The sequence below is a fragment of the Aspergillus pseudotamarii genome (genome assembly GCF_009193445.1).
Source record: "Aspergillus pseudotamarii strain CBS 117625 unplaced genomic scaffold BDV38scaffold_26, whole genome shotgun sequence".
Classification (NCBI taxonomy): domain Eukaryota; kingdom Fungi; phylum Ascomycota; class Eurotiomycetes; order Eurotiales; family Aspergillaceae; genus Aspergillus; species Aspergillus pseudotamarii.
In genome coordinates this window covers 187,907-206,646 of record NW_022475040.1, presented here as the reverse complement: position 1 = coordinate 206,646, position 18,740 = coordinate 187,907, and the positions used below count along the sequence as shown (strand labels likewise).

The following is an 18,740-nucleotide window of genomic DNA, read 5'->3' as shown; positions in this document are numbered from 1 at the left end:
AAGTGGCATCCCATTCTGAAGGAACTGTCAAGAGTGTAGATTTCGATGGCCTACAGTTCGCGCATGGTCTTCTCTTACGAGCATCAGCCACAGACGGTCTTTGTTATCGATAAGCAACGCAAACCCCTCGTGCGTTGCCCGCCCGCCACATACAATACATTTTGATATTGGCAATCAATCTGAGATTGGGCAGCCCAACGGATTCGGAAAGACATAAAGGAAACACACATTGAAGCTACGACGCCATATGACATTGCGATTGCAATATGGATGCGTTTTTGACTAGAGTATGCTCTTATGACTTTAGACATCCAACTTGGTGTGCGATGCCTGAAACTGATCCATCTTTGGTAGCTCACTCACCAGGCTATGAACTATGCCATTCGGTAAGTGTAATGCTTTGAGATGACATCATATGTTTCATAGACTAATTCATTAAAAATGTTAGCTCTGGAATCGCTATAACGGCTAAATATGCCATTCGCCAGTCGTCGCGACTGCTTAAAGTAAGCGATCATCGATCATATTGGTCGCTAGCTAGGTGTTGAAGTATTCGGACTAACGGACTTCCGATGGTAGAATGTTGAGAATGCCGAAGAACGCGAAGAGCTTCTTGTACTACAACAGCGGCTAGAAAGCAAGATTCAGGTAAATCACTTTGGGTGTATGAACTCAGCTAGTCTTAACACATTTGCTGATATGAAGGACAGGTCATTTCACCTGCTATTGACATGATCGAGCTAATGTAGGTAACCCGGAATCCTCCGTATTTGGATGAAGTTCTGACTCTGCCTAGTGCTGCGCGAGGAAACACGTCTCTTGAGTCCGCAGTTTCTCTCACAAAATCTCTTCGGTGGGATATTCAGGCCTTAGGCCAGCGATTGGCAACTGCTGCTGCGTCCGAAGAAATAATTCGAAAGGGGGGACAGTCCTCGAGAAGTCGCTCTCAGAATGATGAAGAGATCAAGTCCATAATAAAGGACATTAGGAGACTTTTAGTGCGAATCGAGGATGCTGTGCCGCTTATGAATCTTGCCATCACTACCTCCGGCGCCAAATTATCAACTAACCTGCCAGCAACAATATCACCATCCCGGCTGCTGCAGGCTAGTACATTTCTTACTGCTGGCGACACCCAGTACTCAATGTCCCCGTCACAAGCGGTCCAGATAGGCCCTACTTTTACTCTATCAATGTACATGCTTTTTGCAAGTCATCTTCGGCCCCATGACGAAGAAGGCATTCGTGAAACAACGTGGAAGGAGGTCATGCATAAAGCACGCGTGAAACTTCGACGTGTGCCAATGGACCTCGCTGTCAATTCTCAAACACAGCTACCGCGCACGCAAATCGCTGCCGAAGCAAGGATAGATGAGTATGTTTATCAACTCCTAATTATAGAGGATTTAGATGATGGAAGAGTCCATACTTTCGAAGAAGATGAGCTTCAACCCCAGACTTTTGAAGGTGTCGTTTCCGCTGGCGTGCGCGAGATTCTTCCAATACACCAGATCTCGAAGATCTTCTATGCCGACACTGGTAAAATTCTGAATATCAGCCCTGATGGCGAGGTTAACAATCCGGTAATACTCCTGAAGAGAGATATCAATGCTATACCTCCACGGCGCATGGTCGAAAGGGATGAAGCATTCGGTTATTCAAACGAGGACTCGGATCAAGACGAGGAGGAAGTAGATGAGGTTCAGGCACAACTGGACGCCCAGTTGAATGGGGCAGGCGTGCCATCCACTTATCCCAACTTTCACGAGAGCTCAGTACCAGAACAATGGCGCCTGCCCAAAAACCTTGACCCTGAGTGGATCGCGTTCGAGGTTTACAATGAGGATGATGAATTAGACTCAGAATCTGATGACGAGAACCCTAGATCCTCAGCTAAGGGCGATTCCATAGATCCAGAGCTGATGGCGAAACTCTCCCTTGATTCAGATGCAACACCATTCAGACAAGGAGCCTCAGGACAGTCGCTCTCCTCTCAACATATGGCTACAACTACAGTCTCAAACCCTCATTTCAATAACATCCGTACTTCTCTGTCCCTCCTAGAGACGCTCCTCCGTCTGACTTCCCTGCAACAATTCCAACAGCAGTCGCATCTATCCATTAGCGATGAGCTCCTGAACTTCTTCTTGGAGGAGTCTTCAACCACTGGAGCTGGTGGAGACGAACAACATCGCCAGCGTCTTCGCGCTGATGCACGCCGCAGAGTCGGATGGGATCCCTACGATGAGAGTCCTATGAAGCGACGAGGTGAAGATTACCAGTATGGCTGGGTCCCTGAAGGCACACCATCATCATACCCGCGTGAAAGCACCGAATTTCCCTATTCTCCTAGCGACAGGCTCCGAGGCTTCCAGCTTCGCTCACGGGAGAATACGCCTGAAACCCCTCCACGATCTCGCCGTAATACTTCTAGACAACCTGACATGAGACAGCACAGTACATTACGCAGCACGCCTGCATATATGGATAGAGGCTCCCGAAGAAACTCTCCGCTTCCTAATCAGTCTACACCTGCATCTGGTGATGATTCGGAGCGTGCTGGACATGAATCAAATGAGGAAAAACCATAGTTTTTACGATAGCAGGCGGGATTGCAGGCTAAATATTACTGTAAATATACTGACCACGACATAGCGACGGACTAGTAATATCATCTGGCCATTTGAAAGGCCTATTAGCGTCCGACGTGCAGAATCTTAAAGCAACATGTATTGCGCATATATCCAGGATAATCAACATGCACAATACGGAACACTTTATATTGATATCACGTAAATCGCTGAAGAACGCAAGAAAATAAGGAGGATCCTGCAACGCCAACTAAGTAGATAGAAAGAAGTAACAACCCTAACTCCTCGCACCCTCGTTACCAAGTGTTATTCGGACCAGCCAGTGGTCAAGTAATTGGTCAAGTTGTGACTATTAAAGGTGCCCCCTTCTATTGACCGGTTCATATTTCATTTTATTTCTTACTCCCAGTCATCATCGCTGTCGTCATCCTTGGCTTTCTCCTTAGGGCTTGCAGGAGTCCGGCTGGTGGCACCACTGACCAAATCATAGCTGGATTCACTGTCAGGCTGGGATTGTTGGTCGTTAGACTTGCGGGGCTCATTGGGTTTCAATTCTTTGTTGTTGGGAGCAGCGCTGGCAGAGCCCTGGGCGACGTTGGCCTTGTTGCTGCCAACTTTAGCTTGAGGGGTAGAGGGCGAATCAGTATCATCATCCGAGTCATCATCCCAGCCAACCTCTTCCTCGTCGTCAACATTGGCACCTTTATGCTACAGTCAGATATCTCCTTCATGGAACGGGTAGCGCAGCACAATCTAACAAGCAGCAGAAGACTTACCCTTAAGAAGCTCCTTGCGCTTCTGTTCTTCAGTCTCAATGACGAGACGAAGGAAATAGTATCGACACCAGAAGGTTGCATAATCAACCTGCTCAGGCACCAGCTTCTCCATAGCAGACCGCAACTCAGGGTACTTCTCAAGATCGGCAGCGATTTCAGTGGTCTTATTGTCCACATTGAACTTCTCCTTGAACGCAGGCCACTCACCGCTCACCGGGTCCTTAGTGAAGCTCTCCATATTGGAATGAATAACATGCAACTGAGCCTCAAACCGAGTAGCATGAATAACCCTCTTTCCCTCCGCATCCTTACTCTCAAAGAGGAGCTTGCTGGAATCCGACTCCGGAGGAACAATGCTAACCGCATCGCGCAACTTCTGTCCAATATTCATCCCGAACCGCATAATAGCTTCATCGGCAGCTTCCTCTGCCTTCTCAATCTCTTTCAGCCGTCTAGCAGCTTCCGCCTTAAACCTTGAGAGGAAGCCCTCTCCGGCGCTAGACTCCCCCTGAGCATCCACCGACCGAGACACCTGCGGCGTAGCAGCCGTATCCCCCTCGCCCGCCTTATCCGTGGCACCGGCATTAAACGCCGTGCTCAGAGATAGACCCCGCGTGCGCCCCACGATACTCTGCTTCAAGTCCGAGAAGCCCTTGGCGGCTTCCTCGCTGGCCGCGGCGTACTCCTGCTTCGCACCTTCGTAGTAAGTCTCTCCCTGCTTGCGAACATTGTCCCATAGGCCGCCAATGCGCATGCCCCATGGGCTCGCGGAAAAGGCGCGGAAGGTTTCCTGCAGCTCGGCGTTCAGGTCGACGTTTGACTGCTGCTGTGTTTTGTTCTCGTCTTGGGAGGTGCCCTCCTTCTTGGTGTCGTTGGAGGAGAGGATCTCCCCTTGGATGTGATCGTATGCTATATCCATGGCTTTTGTTTGTTTTATATATGTGCGCGGCGTAAGTTCAAAGCCTCGAGTCCGGCTGAGTGCTTGATTGCGGAGCTGCGGAGGGAAGCGCCAACAACTTTTGGGTCAGTGTGATTGATCCGTTCCCGGGGTGATAGACGGGCCGACGCCCCGCTATCCGTTAGTTTAACGGATCTACGTGTTAATGCATGCAGATACGTATACTACGTGTACGGCAAGAAGAGAAGATAACATTTTTATAGTTATTTTTATTTTTCATTCATTAGGGTTCATTACTCATCTGTTGTGTATTGATCATAATCTGTGTTCAATCCCGCCTTGTTGCATTACTATTAGATATCTGAGTAAGGCTCTCCGATACTATCCTGACTGCCCAATATAAATGCCGGCAATGGTATACTTTCCATTACACTCGATGTCAGGAGATCGCTTCTTGATAGAATACCACGTGGCTGAGAGCTTCTATCAATATCGGCTTTCCTTTGAAATCTATCTGCAGGTTGTGAAGACTCCACCTGCACGACAGATTCTCGAGTAACAGCACCTCGTTCAATAGCGTCTTTTGGATTCACATCGCTTTCACAACGTACAATAGGTGATGATTCGGGAACAAAGTCTGTCGAACGTTTATCTTGGACTTGGGTTTGAGATTGGGTCTGCGTTTGGGTATAAAGGAGACGGTATGGTGTTGACTGCGGTTCGGAGCCAGTAGCCGACTCTTGCTGATAGTCCGGAAAGAGCTCCGCCATTTTTTGAGAATTAAGCGCGGGTATTGGCTCGAGTGGGAACTGTGTAGCCTGTTGCGGCCTGCGGTAGTATATTGATGCATCAGATGGCAGATTGGTTTCTGATTGCAGAGGACCGGATTCAACATCCAGCCCGGATGGAGGAATTGGTGGAAGATCTTGAGAATCTTCGGTTGGCAGCTCATTATCATCTTCATAAGTGTGGAATTGGTTCTCGGTCACTCTCTCGGAAGGTGAGTCAGGTATATCGAATTCGTTGTCTTGAAAGTCGCCACTGTCGGTCTCAGCGTCTGTTTCATAAACGACAGTCCTCTGCGTAGTCATGGGGTGTTCATCAAGGCCATGATGTATATCATCTCCCTTTTTTAAAACAGTTGTCCCCGACGTAGAGTAGGACTGAGTGGAGCTCGCATTGGTCTCTAAGCTTTCTTTTGAGGTAAGCTTGTTTGTCGGCGGAGGATGGGGTTTCATAGATGGTGGTGTTGAATCATGGAACAATGTTCGTTCCGGATTTTGAGGGGCATCCTCTACTTGGTCGTGGCCAGGAGATTCTTCTTTGATGCGTTTAATGGTTGGTATCGGGGACTCCCGTTTAAAGGGAGAGCGAGTTGCACTACGGAACTGCGATGATGTGATGATTGCGAGTCCGGGACTCTCTGGCGACTGAGAGGAGGGTATTTCCGATCGTCTAGGCTTCCGCGGCGTGACTGGGCCTCCAAATGATTGAACCATTTTGGAGTTTTCGGCTGGTTCCGCCTCCCCATTTGATCGGGCCTCGTCATTCAGCTTCCGTCTCTTAGACTCACTTGAGGTGGCATAGGTATCATTCGGACTGCGGGGCGTATCTTCAGCGCTCAGAGGATGCATATTATGAGATTTTCGCTCATGCTTTTGCGGAGTGGTATATGTGTACTCCAATTTGACATCCTCATCGGGCTCGATCTTCAAGTACCGCCTTACATAGTCCATCTGGGTCAATGTCTTATCTTTCAGCTGCTTGTCCTTGCCCTTCTTGTTGCCCTTGACACCGTCACCACTTTTCCTCCGACCCCGTTTCGATGGGCCATCACCTTGACTAACCACCTTAGACTGTTTAGACCCGACACTATTCGTATCTTGGTCGAATCTGACGCTGCGGGTTCGCGGGGCCCGCGAATTTGAAGATGGTCGATAATCAGCATCATTCCCAGAGTCATCAGCTATCTCGACGACTTCCTTATGCTCCCTGTTACCATTTTTAGGTGCCTCAGCAATATAATCGAGATCATCGTCATCATCTGACTGAGGCTGCGATACCTGCGTCACGAAGTCGATCTGCGTGAGTGTCGGCTGATCTCGGGCACCGGCAAATGAAGCCCTCTTCCATAACCTAAATGTAGAGGCTGAAGATGCGGGTGTTCCGGCTCTCTTCTTTGAAGTCAATGATTCTCTCAAGTTGTCAGATGTCGTTGAAGGACCTAGAGGAGGCTTATCCGGAGTTTGAAACTGTTCCTGACTGGTTTGCGCGTTCGTCCCACTTGTATCACCTCGTCTCATCGCAAAACAAATAGTGAAGATGATGTAGTAAATTGTAATAAGCCATAGAATTTACTGTTGGTTACACAATGGAGAAGGTCTGGTGGCGTTGTCTTAGCTTTGCTTATTATGTCGACTGGCGAAACGCGACTCACGCGTCGCTAAGCCATAAGCGGATGGTCTGTGCACGAAAAACCATTAAACTCGGATGGGAGTGTTGATGGCCTGATCCTTAAGGCAACTTTAACTCATATTGTAGTTGTACGATGCTAACAACCACCTGCGCACCGTAATGGGTAGTATCACGTATCATTCAGGTGTATTTGAGTTTACTTGATGACAATATAATCTAATACTAGTCTGTACACATATCGAGAAACCCGGACTCGTTAATCAGACATGAGCCACTCTGGAATCGCATCTTCATCTTCTGGATCATGCGACAACAGGGACCCCTCATCATTACTGTTCGACCCTCTGTCTGAAGTCACGGGAGATTCGATACGTGACTGTGTTGCTGAAAGGGGTTGAGAAATGACCTCAACACTCGTAGAGGGCGTGTTCGCTGCTGTTGACGACTCAACCAAGATAGGGGTGTTTGACGAAACCCCTTTGGGGATTCTACAGTCTTCATCCCTAGCGACTTCTTTGTCTGTTGAGGCGGGCACTGAAGCCTCGGGCGATATTGTGGCGCCTTGGTAAGGTGTTGTACTTTTCGCAGTGTTCGTATCACCGGACACGACAACAAGCGAGTAGTGAGACGGCTCTTCTCTACTCGTGTATGAGGGGCCATTTGCCACTTCAAGGACTGACTCTTCATCAGTCTTCTGACGGGCCTCATCCTCATCAAGGATGAATCCTCCACCGAGAGAATCATCTTCTTTGGGCGTAGTGAGGCTTTCAAAGTGGCGTTCTTGAGCGACGTTCTGTGAACCAATAGTATCCTTGTTTGGTTCAGGGATAAACCCACCACCGGCCTCTTCTGTATTGTCATGGTCATTATTACTTAATGCAATGCTATCCTCGTCATCAGCCTCTTCGCCTTCAACTGCGTAGCTTTGAACTCTTTCTGCGATGCGAAGCCGAAGCAAGAAGTGTTTCCAAAGCCGAAGCGCTTCGGCCGATTTTTGCTCGAGCTCAGCCTGTAACCTCTGGTCTTCAAGGCAACCTAGGACTTCTTTTAATGCCTCCGCATACTCATTAGCAATGACAACACCCTGAATCACGGCTGTTCCATGGCGCCCTTTGAAATCAAAGCCTGTTACGGCATCTGCGTAGTCAATACCCAAGAGTTTAGCGGCATGCCTAGCATCAGAATGCTTGATATGGACTCCTCCCGGGGGAACCATGCTCGGCACGTAGACATCCAGGTTCCCGAAGGCATTTTTTGGAACCTTCCCTTGAATGACCGATGGCGGTCTATATAGTTCGGTTTGATGATAAGCGTATAAAGCTGTTTCGGTGTACTGTTCAGAGTCCCTCCCATCTTCTTCGAGAGCCATGGCTTGATTCCTATGAGATTGAACACGCTTCAACGGCTGCTCACCAATCTTTATGTCCCGCCCCAACCGAAACCACCTGTTCGCACTTCGCAAAGCATGGACATCGGAGCGCCGGTAAACAGGTTCCAAGACCTGGTTTTTTGACCCTGATTTGTTAACACTAACCTGTCCAACGACACGTTTCGGAAAAATGGTTTCATGACGGCGAAGGTGACGCTCGAGCGCATAGATCGGGTGATCTTTGAAATCTTGTATATTCCGAGGCATAGGCTCTGCAGCAATTTTGGCTGTAAGCTCGCTAATTTCCACTTCATCACGGTCCTCGAGGAAAGGTTTCTCATAAAATCGCATGACCCGGCCCCACCATCTTTCCCCATTCTTGGTAGACTCTACGCGTAGTTTGCGTGTTTTGGCATTAAATGCCTTTGAGTAGCGGCGCGTGACATCTCTCGCCGAAGCGTCTTCCTCAAAGGCAATAACGTAACTCATACAGTTATACGGATCACTTGATGGCGGCTCAAATTTGAAAGATTTTGCAAGCGACTTCGTCACCAATGGGTCAACAGGAACCCACTTCTGCATCGCTTCGTTGAAAGCCTCGACCCAGAATACCGGGTACGATGATTCTCGGATACTAGGGCGTGAGTCTTCAGGTGTCAATACGGGGATCCACATACTGTTTTGTGGTAATACATACTGGCAACGAAGCTCTTCGGTTGAGTCGAGGGTTTAAATTGTGGTCGACCAAGTCGTCTGGTCCTTGACGGTGCTGGCGATGCCACCCGTTTCGTCAAATCATCGGTAGAGGTATCATGATCATCAGACGAGATCACGATAATCTGCCGTCCCGGCTTGATAGGAGTCATTTGTTTGGTTGTTCCAGTAAATGACAATGGCTGTAATGAACAGACGAGCCTGGCTTCCACAGCTACGGAGCGCAGTAGGGCACAGAACAGCTGTGCACCAAAATCACGAGAGCCTTGAAGTGTCTTAGCCTGTTTTAGAAAATCCTCCTTCGATAAGAAAAGCTCTGCGTCTGACATAATATCTTCCTAGGACAACATAAGCACAACCCTTATACTACAGAAATTGACTACAATACCACTCTTTGTTTCAAGGAAAGAGGATCATCTGCCCAATGAGCTCGTTTCAAACCCGGCTTCGTAACTCTGAACCTCTTCAAAAAGGCATCGCTGGCCTGATTAAGTCCGTCAATAAACGTGGTCGACCTTGTATATTGTGGCTGTTCCTGTGAGGGATTCAGAAGCGAGGTCACACGTTTTGTCAACATCTGTTTAAGAAACCTCTGAAGTTTACATTAGTTAAGGGTTAAGGGTGCGAATAGGATCCTGCCGAAGCAAAGGCGCACCTGAATATCTTCATCGTTGCACCAGAGGTTTCGTAACTGGACATGAGATAAAAGACAAAGCAGATGGGATTTGTGGACATGTGATCTCATCTCTCTCTCCGCTGCTGTAATTGGATTCCGCCTTCTAATTACTTTCCGCTTCTGATCCTGATGAGGGTCAAGGGTGATCTGCATGGTCTCGTTTTCTTCAGAAGCAGGGGCTGTTTGGATAGGAGCAGCAGGTGCTTGCAAAATGTCTACCTCTTCCCACTCCATCTCCGATTCATCAGAGGAAGAAGAGTCATACACCGTTTGTACTTGCGGGTTGACATTTTCTTGCTTCTTTGAAGGATATTGATCTTTTTGTTTTGTAGTCTGAGAAGAAGCAGAAGACGCCAGTGGCTGCCCCTGTATCTTTCGTTTTTTTATTGGTCGATCGTTCTCTAGGCTGCCAGGATCTCGAGCTTCGGCTTCTGCCAACATCTCCCGGTATACTTCTGGGACCTCATCATCTTGCTTTCTTGACTGGCGATCGCCAGGGGCTCCGCTCTTCTTGGAACGGGCACGAGTCGTACGAGGCATACTTTCAGCAAGATCTATTCGCAACCATAGGGCAGAGTTTTGACTGGTTAGATAAATAGTTATACGCGTCTCAACGCGTGGATGTGGCAAATTGGGAACTGCGAAAAGTGCCTTGATGACTTCATCGCTATGCTGATTAGAGTGCAAGTAATGATATTCCTCGGCTCGTCGAACGGACAGGCATAAGATACAGCATTAGTTTATGCCTATTTATTTACAAGCATAAGATTTGATATTCTTTTGGAGGAACTTGGAAACCGATTCCAGAATTGCTCAGGGCAACAATGCGTCATCACGGATGTACCGTTGATCCGTTCCGGAGAGGTGTCACTTCCAGATCGGGTAATATTGATTTTAGTCCATCCATCCGTCAGAGGATGTAGCCAACGTTGCCAAGTGGCTATAGGTGCACCTATTGGAGGTGCTTGTAGACTAGTTAGATGTTCTTTCTGACAATAGGCAGCATAATAGTGCCGGAACTCTATAGATACCAATCTTAGCCTTACTTGGAGGCCGAAGCAATACAGTCGAAGATGTGACCTGGTGAGTTCACTATTGCGTCACACAGTTGATCTGATGGTCCACTAGAAGCAGTCCCAACCTACTACAGGGTGACAATTTCGACAAGTTCTACAGAATCAAATATAAAGTTGGCAGTTGAAGCACGCCAACAAGTTCCCCTGGTATTTCCTTTAGATTCTTTGTGGTCGCATAGCAGCCACTGGCACTAGGCATTGCTACAACCTAAGCTATGCTTTCACGAGCCTTGAAAATAACTAGGGTGGTCCCTTGGGTGCGGCCAGTGCTTCCTTGTACCTGTCGGCGCTCCCTAGCACATGTCGCTAATTTGGAAGACTTACCTTCTGTAAGTGACAAATGCGTTATCCCTTTGCTAGAAGGCATTTAATGACACTCGACGTCTTTAAGGAAGATGATAAGCCATTTAGTGTTCCGATAGCAGAGGATAGCTTCGATACGTATCATTTAGACCCGCCTCCGTATTCAGTTGAAATCACCAAGAGAGAACTGAAACAATTATATCATGATATGACATTGATAAGGTCTGCTTGGTCTTTCTGCTCTTTTCCTTTCTTGCCAGACAATATGGTTGACTGTTTTGCAGACGTATGGAGCTTGCCGCAGATGGTTTATATAAAGACAGGAAAATACGTGGCTTTTGCCATCTATCAACCGGACAGGAGGCAGTTGCTGTCGGAATCGAGCATGCACTTACTAAAAATGACAAACTTATAACGGCGTACCGTTCCCACGGGTTTACATTAATGCGCGGAGGGACCGTGAAGTCTATCATTGGTGAGTTGCTTGGACGAAGAGATGGCATCTCCTATGGCAAAGGTGGCTCTATGCACATGTTCTGCGAAAGCTTTTTCGGGGGGAATGGGATCGTCGGAGCCAGCGTGCCAGTAGGTGCTGGAATCGCCTTCGCTCAGCAATACAATGATGCGAATAATGTCACGATCGATCTCTATGGTGATGGGGCAGCCAATCAAGGCCAAGTCCACGAAGCTTTTAATATGGCTAAACTGTGGAATCTACCAGTAATATTTGGCTGTGAGAGTAAGTTCACTATTTCGATACGCGCTCACTCAATGTGCTAACACACTTTAGACAATAAATACGGCATGGGAACATCTGTTGAAAGGGCCTCTGCAATGACCGAGTATTACAAGCGTGGCCAGTATATCCCGGGGTTACGAATTAACGGAATGGATGTCCTTGCCGTCCTTTCCGCGGTCAGATACGGCAAGAATTTTGTCCAAGCAGGAAATGGACCACTGGTCTACGAGTACCTCACTTATCGATATGCTGGACACTCAATGTCAGACCCCGGTATCGCTTATCGAAGCAGGGAAGAATTGAAAGAGCAACGTGCGAATGACCCAATCTCTAACTTAAAAGAGAGGTTGATTGAGTGGGGTGTAGTCTCGGAGGAGGACGCCAAAACAATCGATAAACAGGTGCGAAGCAAAGTCAACGATGAAGTGGCCGAGGCTGAAAAGATGGCTGAGCCTGAGACGAAACTTGACATCTTGTTTGAGGATATATACGTTCGTGGTAGTGAGCCGCAGCAACGGCGAGGGAGGACCATTGATGAAACTTATTATCGTGGTTAGGCGAATAATTTAGCATTTGATATGATGGATACCTAAGCTGATAGGAGGCTAATGATACACAGCTCGAAATGATGAGGATAAGGCTGCTTGAGAATGGAAATCTAGACAACCGAACAAGTGTCAGTCATGAGATAGATCCAGTTTTAAAGTAATCAAATGTGGCACTAAGCCATGCGGATGAGCCATGGAACAAGCGAACCCAGAGCATACAGCTCTGCATCAATATAGCTTAGGTGCCGCCCGTATGGCGTAAAACCCAACTGTATGCACTGGTCGGGAAAACCTACACATAACTGCAACCAAACATCTCATTCGTGGTTAGCGAGAAATGCTGATGATCAATACGCACGTCACTCTGATTATATGGTAGACTGCGAGTTATAATAAACCGCTTGAACACCAAGCTGGGTTTACGTAGCTTGAGGTATATCGATATCCTTAACGCTTAGGAAGATCAACCGTCCTGCATCCACCTTTGATACAGAGTAGCATTAGCCACCAGAACAACAGCAGCAACAGACATGGAGACTGCTGATCTGACAACCCCTCCTACCTGCATCGCCGATTTCTCCCTGATCCCAGTAGGTTTCCGTGTCCCAAATAACGATCGCGGTGGAAGGTCGTGAAGACGACAAAAAGACTTGTCCAAGGGATACATTTAGCTGACGTTCGCATGTTAGATCGGCTCGCAGAACGCCTCATTTTCCAAACAGATCGCCGAAATTCAAGAGCTGCTACAGAAGTCTGGCCTGAAATATCAGATGACTGCCACTGGAACGGCTGTTGGTGAGTTGCTGTCATTCAATAATGGACTTGATCAGAGCTTCGACGAGATGATTCACTCTTACCGATTTATCGGTTCAAGATGGAATTGAAAGATATTAGTGTAAACAGATATGATGAATTTGAGCCACTAATTGAATGATCTAGAGGGACCCTGGGACCAAGTCGCCCGAGTCATTGGTTATGCCCATACTTTGATCCACCAGGAGGGTATACCAAGAATCCAGACAGATATCCGCATCACCACCAGGTGAGTTGGCATTTGACGTGACAAATCTTTGAGAATCGAATCTCTAACTTTTGTATACGCGTAGGACGGATAAGGATCAACCGATGGAGGGCAGTTTGCAGTCCGTAGAGAAAATCTTAGCGACTTGAAAAATGGGCGGAAGACAGCTGTGGTTGTGGAGTATCATCGAAATTGTGTTAGCATTGCTTTCTTCAGGAACCAAATGTATGTAGAGAAACCACACTGGGGGATAGTGTGAAGGAAAAGGCGTGAATTGTATGTAATGTGATTGATGTCTAGTTTTGACACTCTAATCGTTCTCTGGTTGATGATGATGTACTGTACTTTCAAACTCGAGCTTCCGTCTTGCTCGAACGCACCGGGGACTGTACAACCCAGCCATTCTTTTCTAGGAAAATACCTAATAAATTGATCAATGCAGTTTTGGGAAGAACTTTTCGCCGCGGTATAAGAATCTGACACAGAAGGCGACGTCTATAACTAGTAGATACCAGGTACTCGGTACCTTGTGTTACACCCAGATTGGCTCACGACCCGACCGAATGGTCCGGAAGCGATCCTTTTTTAACTTTATATTATCTCGTTACCTGATACTCAATCCGTTTGATTGGCCATTGCAACCTACGACGCACCCACGTCCATTATGGATTTCCGTATTTGTCAATTGGAAAGTTTGATATGAGGGGTAAAACCAAATACCCAGGTAGTATATTTACGTAGTTACTGGGGGTGTGGATATTAGTAAGTAACATATTTGTAGTTAGTGTACAGCACAGAAGGTTCAAAATTAACCACATGTCTAGTAGTACAAATGACAGGAATCCATTACGGTCTCAAGAACAAGATAAAAGACAGTAGATAAAACGCATGTGAGACAGAAACATACTAACAGCAGACAGCAGATTACAATGAAGTTATAGTACTAGACCTGCCTCTAGCTCTAGTCACAGATGCAGGGATTAGTGTTCCCAGTTAGATTTTCGCCTACAGGTTAGAATCCTTGTTAAGAGGGGAGATTAGAGAAAGAGAACCGTCCACGGGTTAATCCTTGCTTCCACCCTTGTTAGGTTCTAGATGCCCCAATATTATATATGCGCTATAGTCTTATCTGGAATTATTATGACAAATTGGCGTTTCTTAATTATTACGGAGTACGTACGTGTAATTCACTAGCAGGCAGCTTGCTACCATTATTCATACCCCATCTCGAGGGACACTAATGAAGAACATCTCCCCATCCTGACGCCAAGTTGGCTCCAGTGCTAATATTACCATCTGTCAAAGGACGAACTAGACGCTCACCTGCATGATTGGCGTGGCGGAGTAATTGCCAGAGTTAAACGAGCAATGACTCAATTAGGTATTTCCACAGCACCAGGCCGTGCCGTAGTAAAGAAAGATACACCAAAATGGCTTCAAACCCCGATGGTCGTTACTGTTGGCGTTAACTAAAAATGGAGGTAATCTGCGATGTAACATATTATTTTTGCTTTTTGACGGGATCACTGGTGGACATTCATGTATCCGCGTCCTATCAACGAGTGCATATGCGTCCCGGCAAGGACAAAATTTGAGAAAACTTTAGGATCCATTGCACTTATGCATGGCCCTTGTACAGTGAATAGGCGGTACCTCGGAGGAGCTTCCGTGTAAATGCTTGGTGGAACGATTTCCCCTCCCACTGAAACTGTTGGATGTGCATATAGACCATGCCAATTGGGGGTGTGCGAGGGAGAATCCTTTCAGCTTGGGTGCCGCTAGCAGTCCCTGTAGCGGCTTCTTTAGCTTCGCTTTGCCAGGTCACTGCCTTGAATCCTCCAGACCCGAGGATCTGGTTATGGAAAAACAAGTCGTATGACATACTGTCGGCTGAAAGACGATCAATTTAGAGATGCTCCCTGAGAGAACTATCTTACCTTCTGGACGTTTCTTACTTTTCTTGACAGGGCCGCGGATCTTCAACGTACTATTCCCTGCATATGGAGGCTGGGCCGGGAATTCCGGCCTGTGAGTTGCTGGCAGCTTCACCTAGTAACCCACCAGACAACAAACAGTATTAACCGCTAACCCTAGGACCACCTCGGGTCACGAGTATGCATGAGTTCCACTATCCATCGCAGTAATCCAATGACTACTTGGGTGTTTTGGATGTGCGTGAAGATCCAGGTTTGTAGGCCTTGGCGATTCCTTCATTGCCTTTTCCCTACGAGGTAAAGAGTAAACCATCATAGCCTTGGGCTCGTGACCGGGTTCAACCTTACTAGGCAAGGTAGACGCCGAGAGTCGAGCCCTCCATGATAAACATGTTCTAGTTATGGGTGTTTAATTGCTAATTGATAGGCGAAAATATGGCTCTTCCCTAAAGAAGTAATACATTGAATCTAACTCGCAAGGACAAAAGTCTTGGTATGAATTTATATACATACGTACGTTGCATACACTCTCAACGAATGCCTGAAAATTCGTTCAAAGTATATTACAGTGTTGTCTACTTAATGGAGTATAGTACGTCGCTTCTACAAGGGTAATCGCACCCTCATACGTGCCTGAACCTGTGGCAGCCCAATGAAGCATATGCTGGAAGCTAAGCAATGGCGCTCGACACGCATGACATACAAGTATAGCTCGGCTTAGCTCATGCATACTTATGTGCCTAGAGATAATATGGATGTTCGAGATAGGCTTTTTGCAGTTCCACCTAATTTCCGGGTAGGTGTATGGAGCACTTGTCGGCCGTCTGATTTAAGGTCGGGGCGCTGTTCGTCTGACTGAAAGAAAAAAAATTTTTTCACCTGCTTCTTTCTCTCCTTACGATTTTCCACCCTGAAACTGGTCTCTCAAAAATGGCAATATCCTAGTGGCTGTAATCCGAAAATTAAAGCCCACCGACGGCTGCTCACGATGGGAATATGTCTTGTGAAGATTGTTAAGGGACGTAGAAGGGACGGCACACAGTGGCACACAAGATGAGAGGGGAAAGATGGGGATCAGACAGCCGTTGAGATGACTTGTCTCATCTACCAGCCGATGGATATTCCCACCATGCAGTAGCCAACATCACTATGCTTTACTGGGAACTAGTAGCAGCACACTATAGACTAGTAGAGTGATGAGCTGGAAAATTCCACCCCCCGAGAGGAATCACCAATGGACTGTTGACAGCACTTGTCTCCACCCCATTGCCCGGGTAAGTTGCTTAGATTTGTCAGAGTTCATGGCCTCTGGGCGGCGTCCACGACAGCCTTCTGCGCCTTGAAAATCTAGTGCCCCTACGAAAGGGTGCTGCAGCCTGCAGTCTTGATTGATGGACGTTTTATCAGCCTTGCCATAGGTAAGATGCTTCCGATAACCTTGTAATTGACTCTCTGTGCCTACGGAGGGACTCCTGAGCGGGTGGCGTAGTCTATCTCATCTTTCTCATAAGCCCAGGGCGTCCGAGGAATTCCCGAGGCCATCATGTCATTGAAAGTTAAAGCTTTCGTGCGATAAAATAGTTATTATCACATTTCACCCTATATTCCTTACGCGTCACAATCGGTAAACGCCGATGCACTTGGGAATTTATATGGGGAAGATTATGGAGCACACGGTGCAATACTCGACACTAGGTGCCGCGTCAACAATATTGCAAAACTATACCCAGTATAACAGCGTGCCCTACGTGTATATAGAGTCACGGTAGTATGGGACTACGTTTGATGGTGGTTCCCCTAACCGTACGCGGTTGGGCGTTTACACTTCGTGCATATATAGTGCTGAATCGGAGGTGGTGAACTCCGCATACAACTTAAGTACTATGAGACTTGCTCTGTAGCATATGTTTTGACTGTATACGTGTCCGTAGTATGATAGCTTATATCAATAGAAAATTTACTTGGACTATAATTGCTACAACCAGGAAAATTCTTGTTTATACTCCGTACTCTGCAATGGATCCACAATCGCCGTATTCCGAAGGCCGCTAGTAGATCCTTAAGGTGTGGTATCTTCTACTACGGAGTATGCAGTATGTGCATCTACCAATTAGCGACAGAAATTCTCTAAAAAGAACCAGTGGAAGCACGTAACCGAGGCCCTCCCACCGCATTCGCGAGCAGTGGAGGCCTACCAATTACTTAAAATTTTAGGGTAACATACCTTCAGCACAGTAGCAATTCACCCAACACTCTTTCAGCTGCAGCATCTATTTCAGCGTAATCGATCTTGGTAAATTTTCGGTTAATACAAGGTAAAGGATATCCTCTTTTTGTTAATCTGCTCATTCCTTCTCCTGTAATACTCTACGGAGTACGGAGTAGTGGATGCCGAATAGGTAAGACCCTCTGGCGACGTGCGTCGAACCAATATTCCTTATGTATGGTACGCCCGGGACTTGAACCAAGGATAAAATGTTCATTTCGCTTGATTGCACTTCTCGAAGTTGTCCCAAGCCGGTACGGGCTTGGTCGGCGGGGCGGCATTCTACAATATTTATCTCAAGACCCCTAGCTGAAGATAACCTGCCATTATCACAGATTTGATTCGTCCTCCTTTGCAAGGTTTTATAATCTGCGATGAGGGATAGAATCATGTCCTACCTATATCATAAATTTTACCTTGGAGAGCAAATGAAAATGGAAGAGTGTACCCCGTAGATTTTGGAGAGTACTCTTCGACGTGGATGTTACTCCGAGGCTTGGAAGGAGTGGATCGATAAAACATTAGAATAATAAAAAAAAAATAATAATAACAATACTAGAAAGCGGCGGAACAAGAATAATAGCCGATCTTTTGAAAAAGTTTCATCTTTTGACCAAGTTACTAACAGTGTCTTCTACTGAAACAGTATTTCAAATAGTGATAATAAAGGGGGGTCTCTCGGCGGAGAAGCTCTGAGAAACTTGGAGTTCAAGTGGGACAGAAGTGGAGGGTAATTCCGTCGGTGTGGGTGGGTCAGGGATCCGACAGCCTGGATAGTGGTAACTCTCCTTCACGTTTGTGTAACCACGGAGAAAATTAAAGTGAAGAGGAAAGGAGCCCGAGGCTTCTTAAAGGGGAATTACTTGTTGGTCCACTTAAGCTATATTTGCTTTTACTTTCTTTCAATTATCTATCAATTTGAATTATAAAGACTCCCATTACAGAGTAAGCATCTACGGAGTATGGTTATCCTGATAGGACAACGCGAAGTACATGCGTAGCGTCGTCCAATGGCTCCAGTCGTCCTACGGAATAAGGAGCGACCCATGGATGGGAATTTCCCAGCAGTGTGGTACCAACAGTCATTGGATCCCGGCTTCTGTTGAAGATCATTTCACTCTTACCTATTTACGGTACTAGTGGTACTGCTCTCTTACCACTATCTGGCAGCTAGACACAGTACTTTTGTTATTAGGTAGCAATTATAAGCGTGGCTTGGTCGGTGTGAAAGGACTTCTGGGCCCTCCTCCTTACTAGGTTGTTTCTGCCTGACGTACCGAAGATACAACTTACAAGCCACCACTGATTTGCCCATTTCGTATTGTCCTCAGTTCTCGTCACTGACTCTCCCGGCAGCTTGGGACGCCCGTGCTTTTGTTCCTTAGGTCCTTAGTAGGAGCCGGGGCCAGCTGGC

At 46.9% G+C, this 18,740-nt stretch overlaps 6 protein-coding genes across 6 annotated transcripts; 3 read left to right on the top strand and 3 right to left on the bottom strand.

Annotated features, from left to right (window-relative positions):
- The first annotated feature begins 140 nt into the window (after positions 1-140).
- Positions 141-2,968, top strand: BDV38DRAFT_85363 (RanGTP-binding protein). The gene is made up of 6 exons (XM_032064039.1): positions 141-287; positions 355-386; positions 449-506; positions 580-648; positions 711-745; positions 797-2,968. Exons 1-6 carry the CDS (start codon positions 267-269, stop codon positions 2,589-2,591), a joined length of 2,010 nt encoding a protein of 669 aa, XP_031913668.1. The 5' UTR covers positions 141-266; the 3' UTR covers positions 2,592-2,968.
- On the bottom strand, positions 2,791-4,351 carry BDV38DRAFT_85366 (BSD domain-containing protein). The gene is made up of 2 exons (XM_032064040.1): positions 3,368-4,351; positions 2,791-3,292 (listed from the first exon to the last, which is right to left on the bottom strand). The coding sequence occupies exons 1-2, from the start codon at positions 4,284-4,286 to the stop codon at positions 2,991-2,993; spliced, it is 1,221 nt and encodes a 406-aa protein (XP_031913667.1). The 5' UTR covers positions 4,287-4,351; the 3' UTR covers positions 2,791-2,990.
- Positions 4,352-4,559: 208 nt separating this feature from the next.
- On the bottom strand, positions 4,560-6,721 carry BDV38DRAFT_246470 (uncharacterized protein). The gene has a single exon (XM_032054554.1). The coding sequence runs from the start codon at positions 6,566-6,568 to the stop codon at positions 4,619-4,621; it is 1,950 nt and encodes a 649-aa protein (XP_031913666.1). The 5' UTR covers positions 6,569-6,721; the 3' UTR covers positions 4,560-4,618.
- A 4-nt stretch (positions 6,722-6,725) lies between these two features.
- On the bottom strand, positions 6,726-9,425 carry BDV38DRAFT_246469 (putative DNA repair protein Rad4). Its single transcript, XM_032054553.1, has 2 exons — positions 8,747-9,425; positions 6,726-8,696 (listed from the first exon to the last, which is right to left on the bottom strand). Exons 1-2 carry the CDS (start codon positions 9,090-9,092, stop codon positions 6,937-6,939), a joined length of 2,106 nt encoding a protein of 701 aa, XP_031913665.1. The 5' UTR covers positions 9,093-9,425; the 3' UTR covers positions 6,726-6,936.
- Positions 9,426-10,885: 1,460 nt separating this feature from the next.
- BDV38DRAFT_271183 (putative pyruvate dehydrogenase E1 component alpha subunit) lies at positions 10,886-12,114 on the top strand (the record flags this gene model as incomplete). The annotated part of the gene is made up of 3 exons (XM_032057271.1): positions 10,886-11,040; positions 11,103-11,557; positions 11,609-12,114. The coding sequence occupies 3 exons, from the start codon at positions 10,886-10,888 to the stop codon at positions 12,112-12,114; spliced, it is 1,116 nt and encodes a 371-aa protein (XP_031913664.1).
- Positions 12,115-12,457: 343 nt separating this feature from the next.
- On the top strand, positions 12,458-13,391 carry BDV38DRAFT_85350 (thiamine-binding protein). The gene is made up of 4 exons (XM_032064038.1): positions 12,458-12,695; positions 12,795-12,900; positions 13,045-13,147; positions 13,212-13,391. The coding sequence occupies exons 1-4, from the start codon at positions 12,636-12,638 to the stop codon at positions 13,273-13,275; spliced, it is 333 nt and encodes a 110-aa protein (XP_031913663.1). The 5' UTR covers positions 12,458-12,635; the 3' UTR covers positions 13,276-13,391.
- Positions 13,392-18,740: the final 5,349 nt, after the last annotated feature.

Coding starts and splice junctions, on each gene's coding strand:
- BDV38DRAFT_246469 (XM_032054553.1), bottom strand. CDS start 9,092: ATGTCAGACGCAGAGCTTTTCTTATCGAAGGAGGATTTTCTAAAACAG. Junction 8,697..8,746: donor ACCGAAGAGCTTCGTTGCCA/GTATGTATTACC, acceptor TGACACCTGAAG/ACTCACGCCCTAGTATCCGA.
- BDV38DRAFT_85366 (XM_032064040.1), bottom strand. CDS start 4,286: ATGGATATAGCATACGATCACATCCAAGGGGAGATCCTCTCCTCCAAC. Junction 3,293..3,367: donor GCGCAAGGAGCTTCTTAAGG/GTAAGTCTTCTG, acceptor TGTAGCATAAAG/GTGCCAATGTTGACGACGAG.
- BDV38DRAFT_85350 (XM_032064038.1), top strand. CDS start 12,636: ATGGAGACTGCTGATCTGACAACCCCTCCTACCTGCATCGCCGATTTC. Junction 12,901..13,044: donor TGCCACTGGAACGGCTGTTG/GTGAGTTGCTGT, acceptor TGAATGATCTAG/AGGGACCCTGGGACCAAGTC. Junction 13,148..13,211: donor GATATCCGCATCACCACCAG/GTGAGTTGGCAT, acceptor GTATACGCGTAG/GACGGATAAGGATCAACCGA.
- BDV38DRAFT_246470 (XM_032054554.1), bottom strand. CDS start 6,568: ATGAGACGAGGTGATACAAGTGGGACGAACGCGCAAACCAGTCAGGAA.
- BDV38DRAFT_85363 (XM_032064039.1), top strand. CDS start 267: ATGGATGCGTTTTTGACTAGA. Junction 387..448: donor GCTATGAACTATGCCATTCG/GTAAGTGTAATG, acceptor TAAAAATGTTAG/CTCTGGAATCGCTATAACGG. Junction 649..710: donor GGCTAGAAAGCAAGATTCAG/GTAAATCACTTT, acceptor TATGAAGGACAG/GTCATTTCACCTGCTATTGA.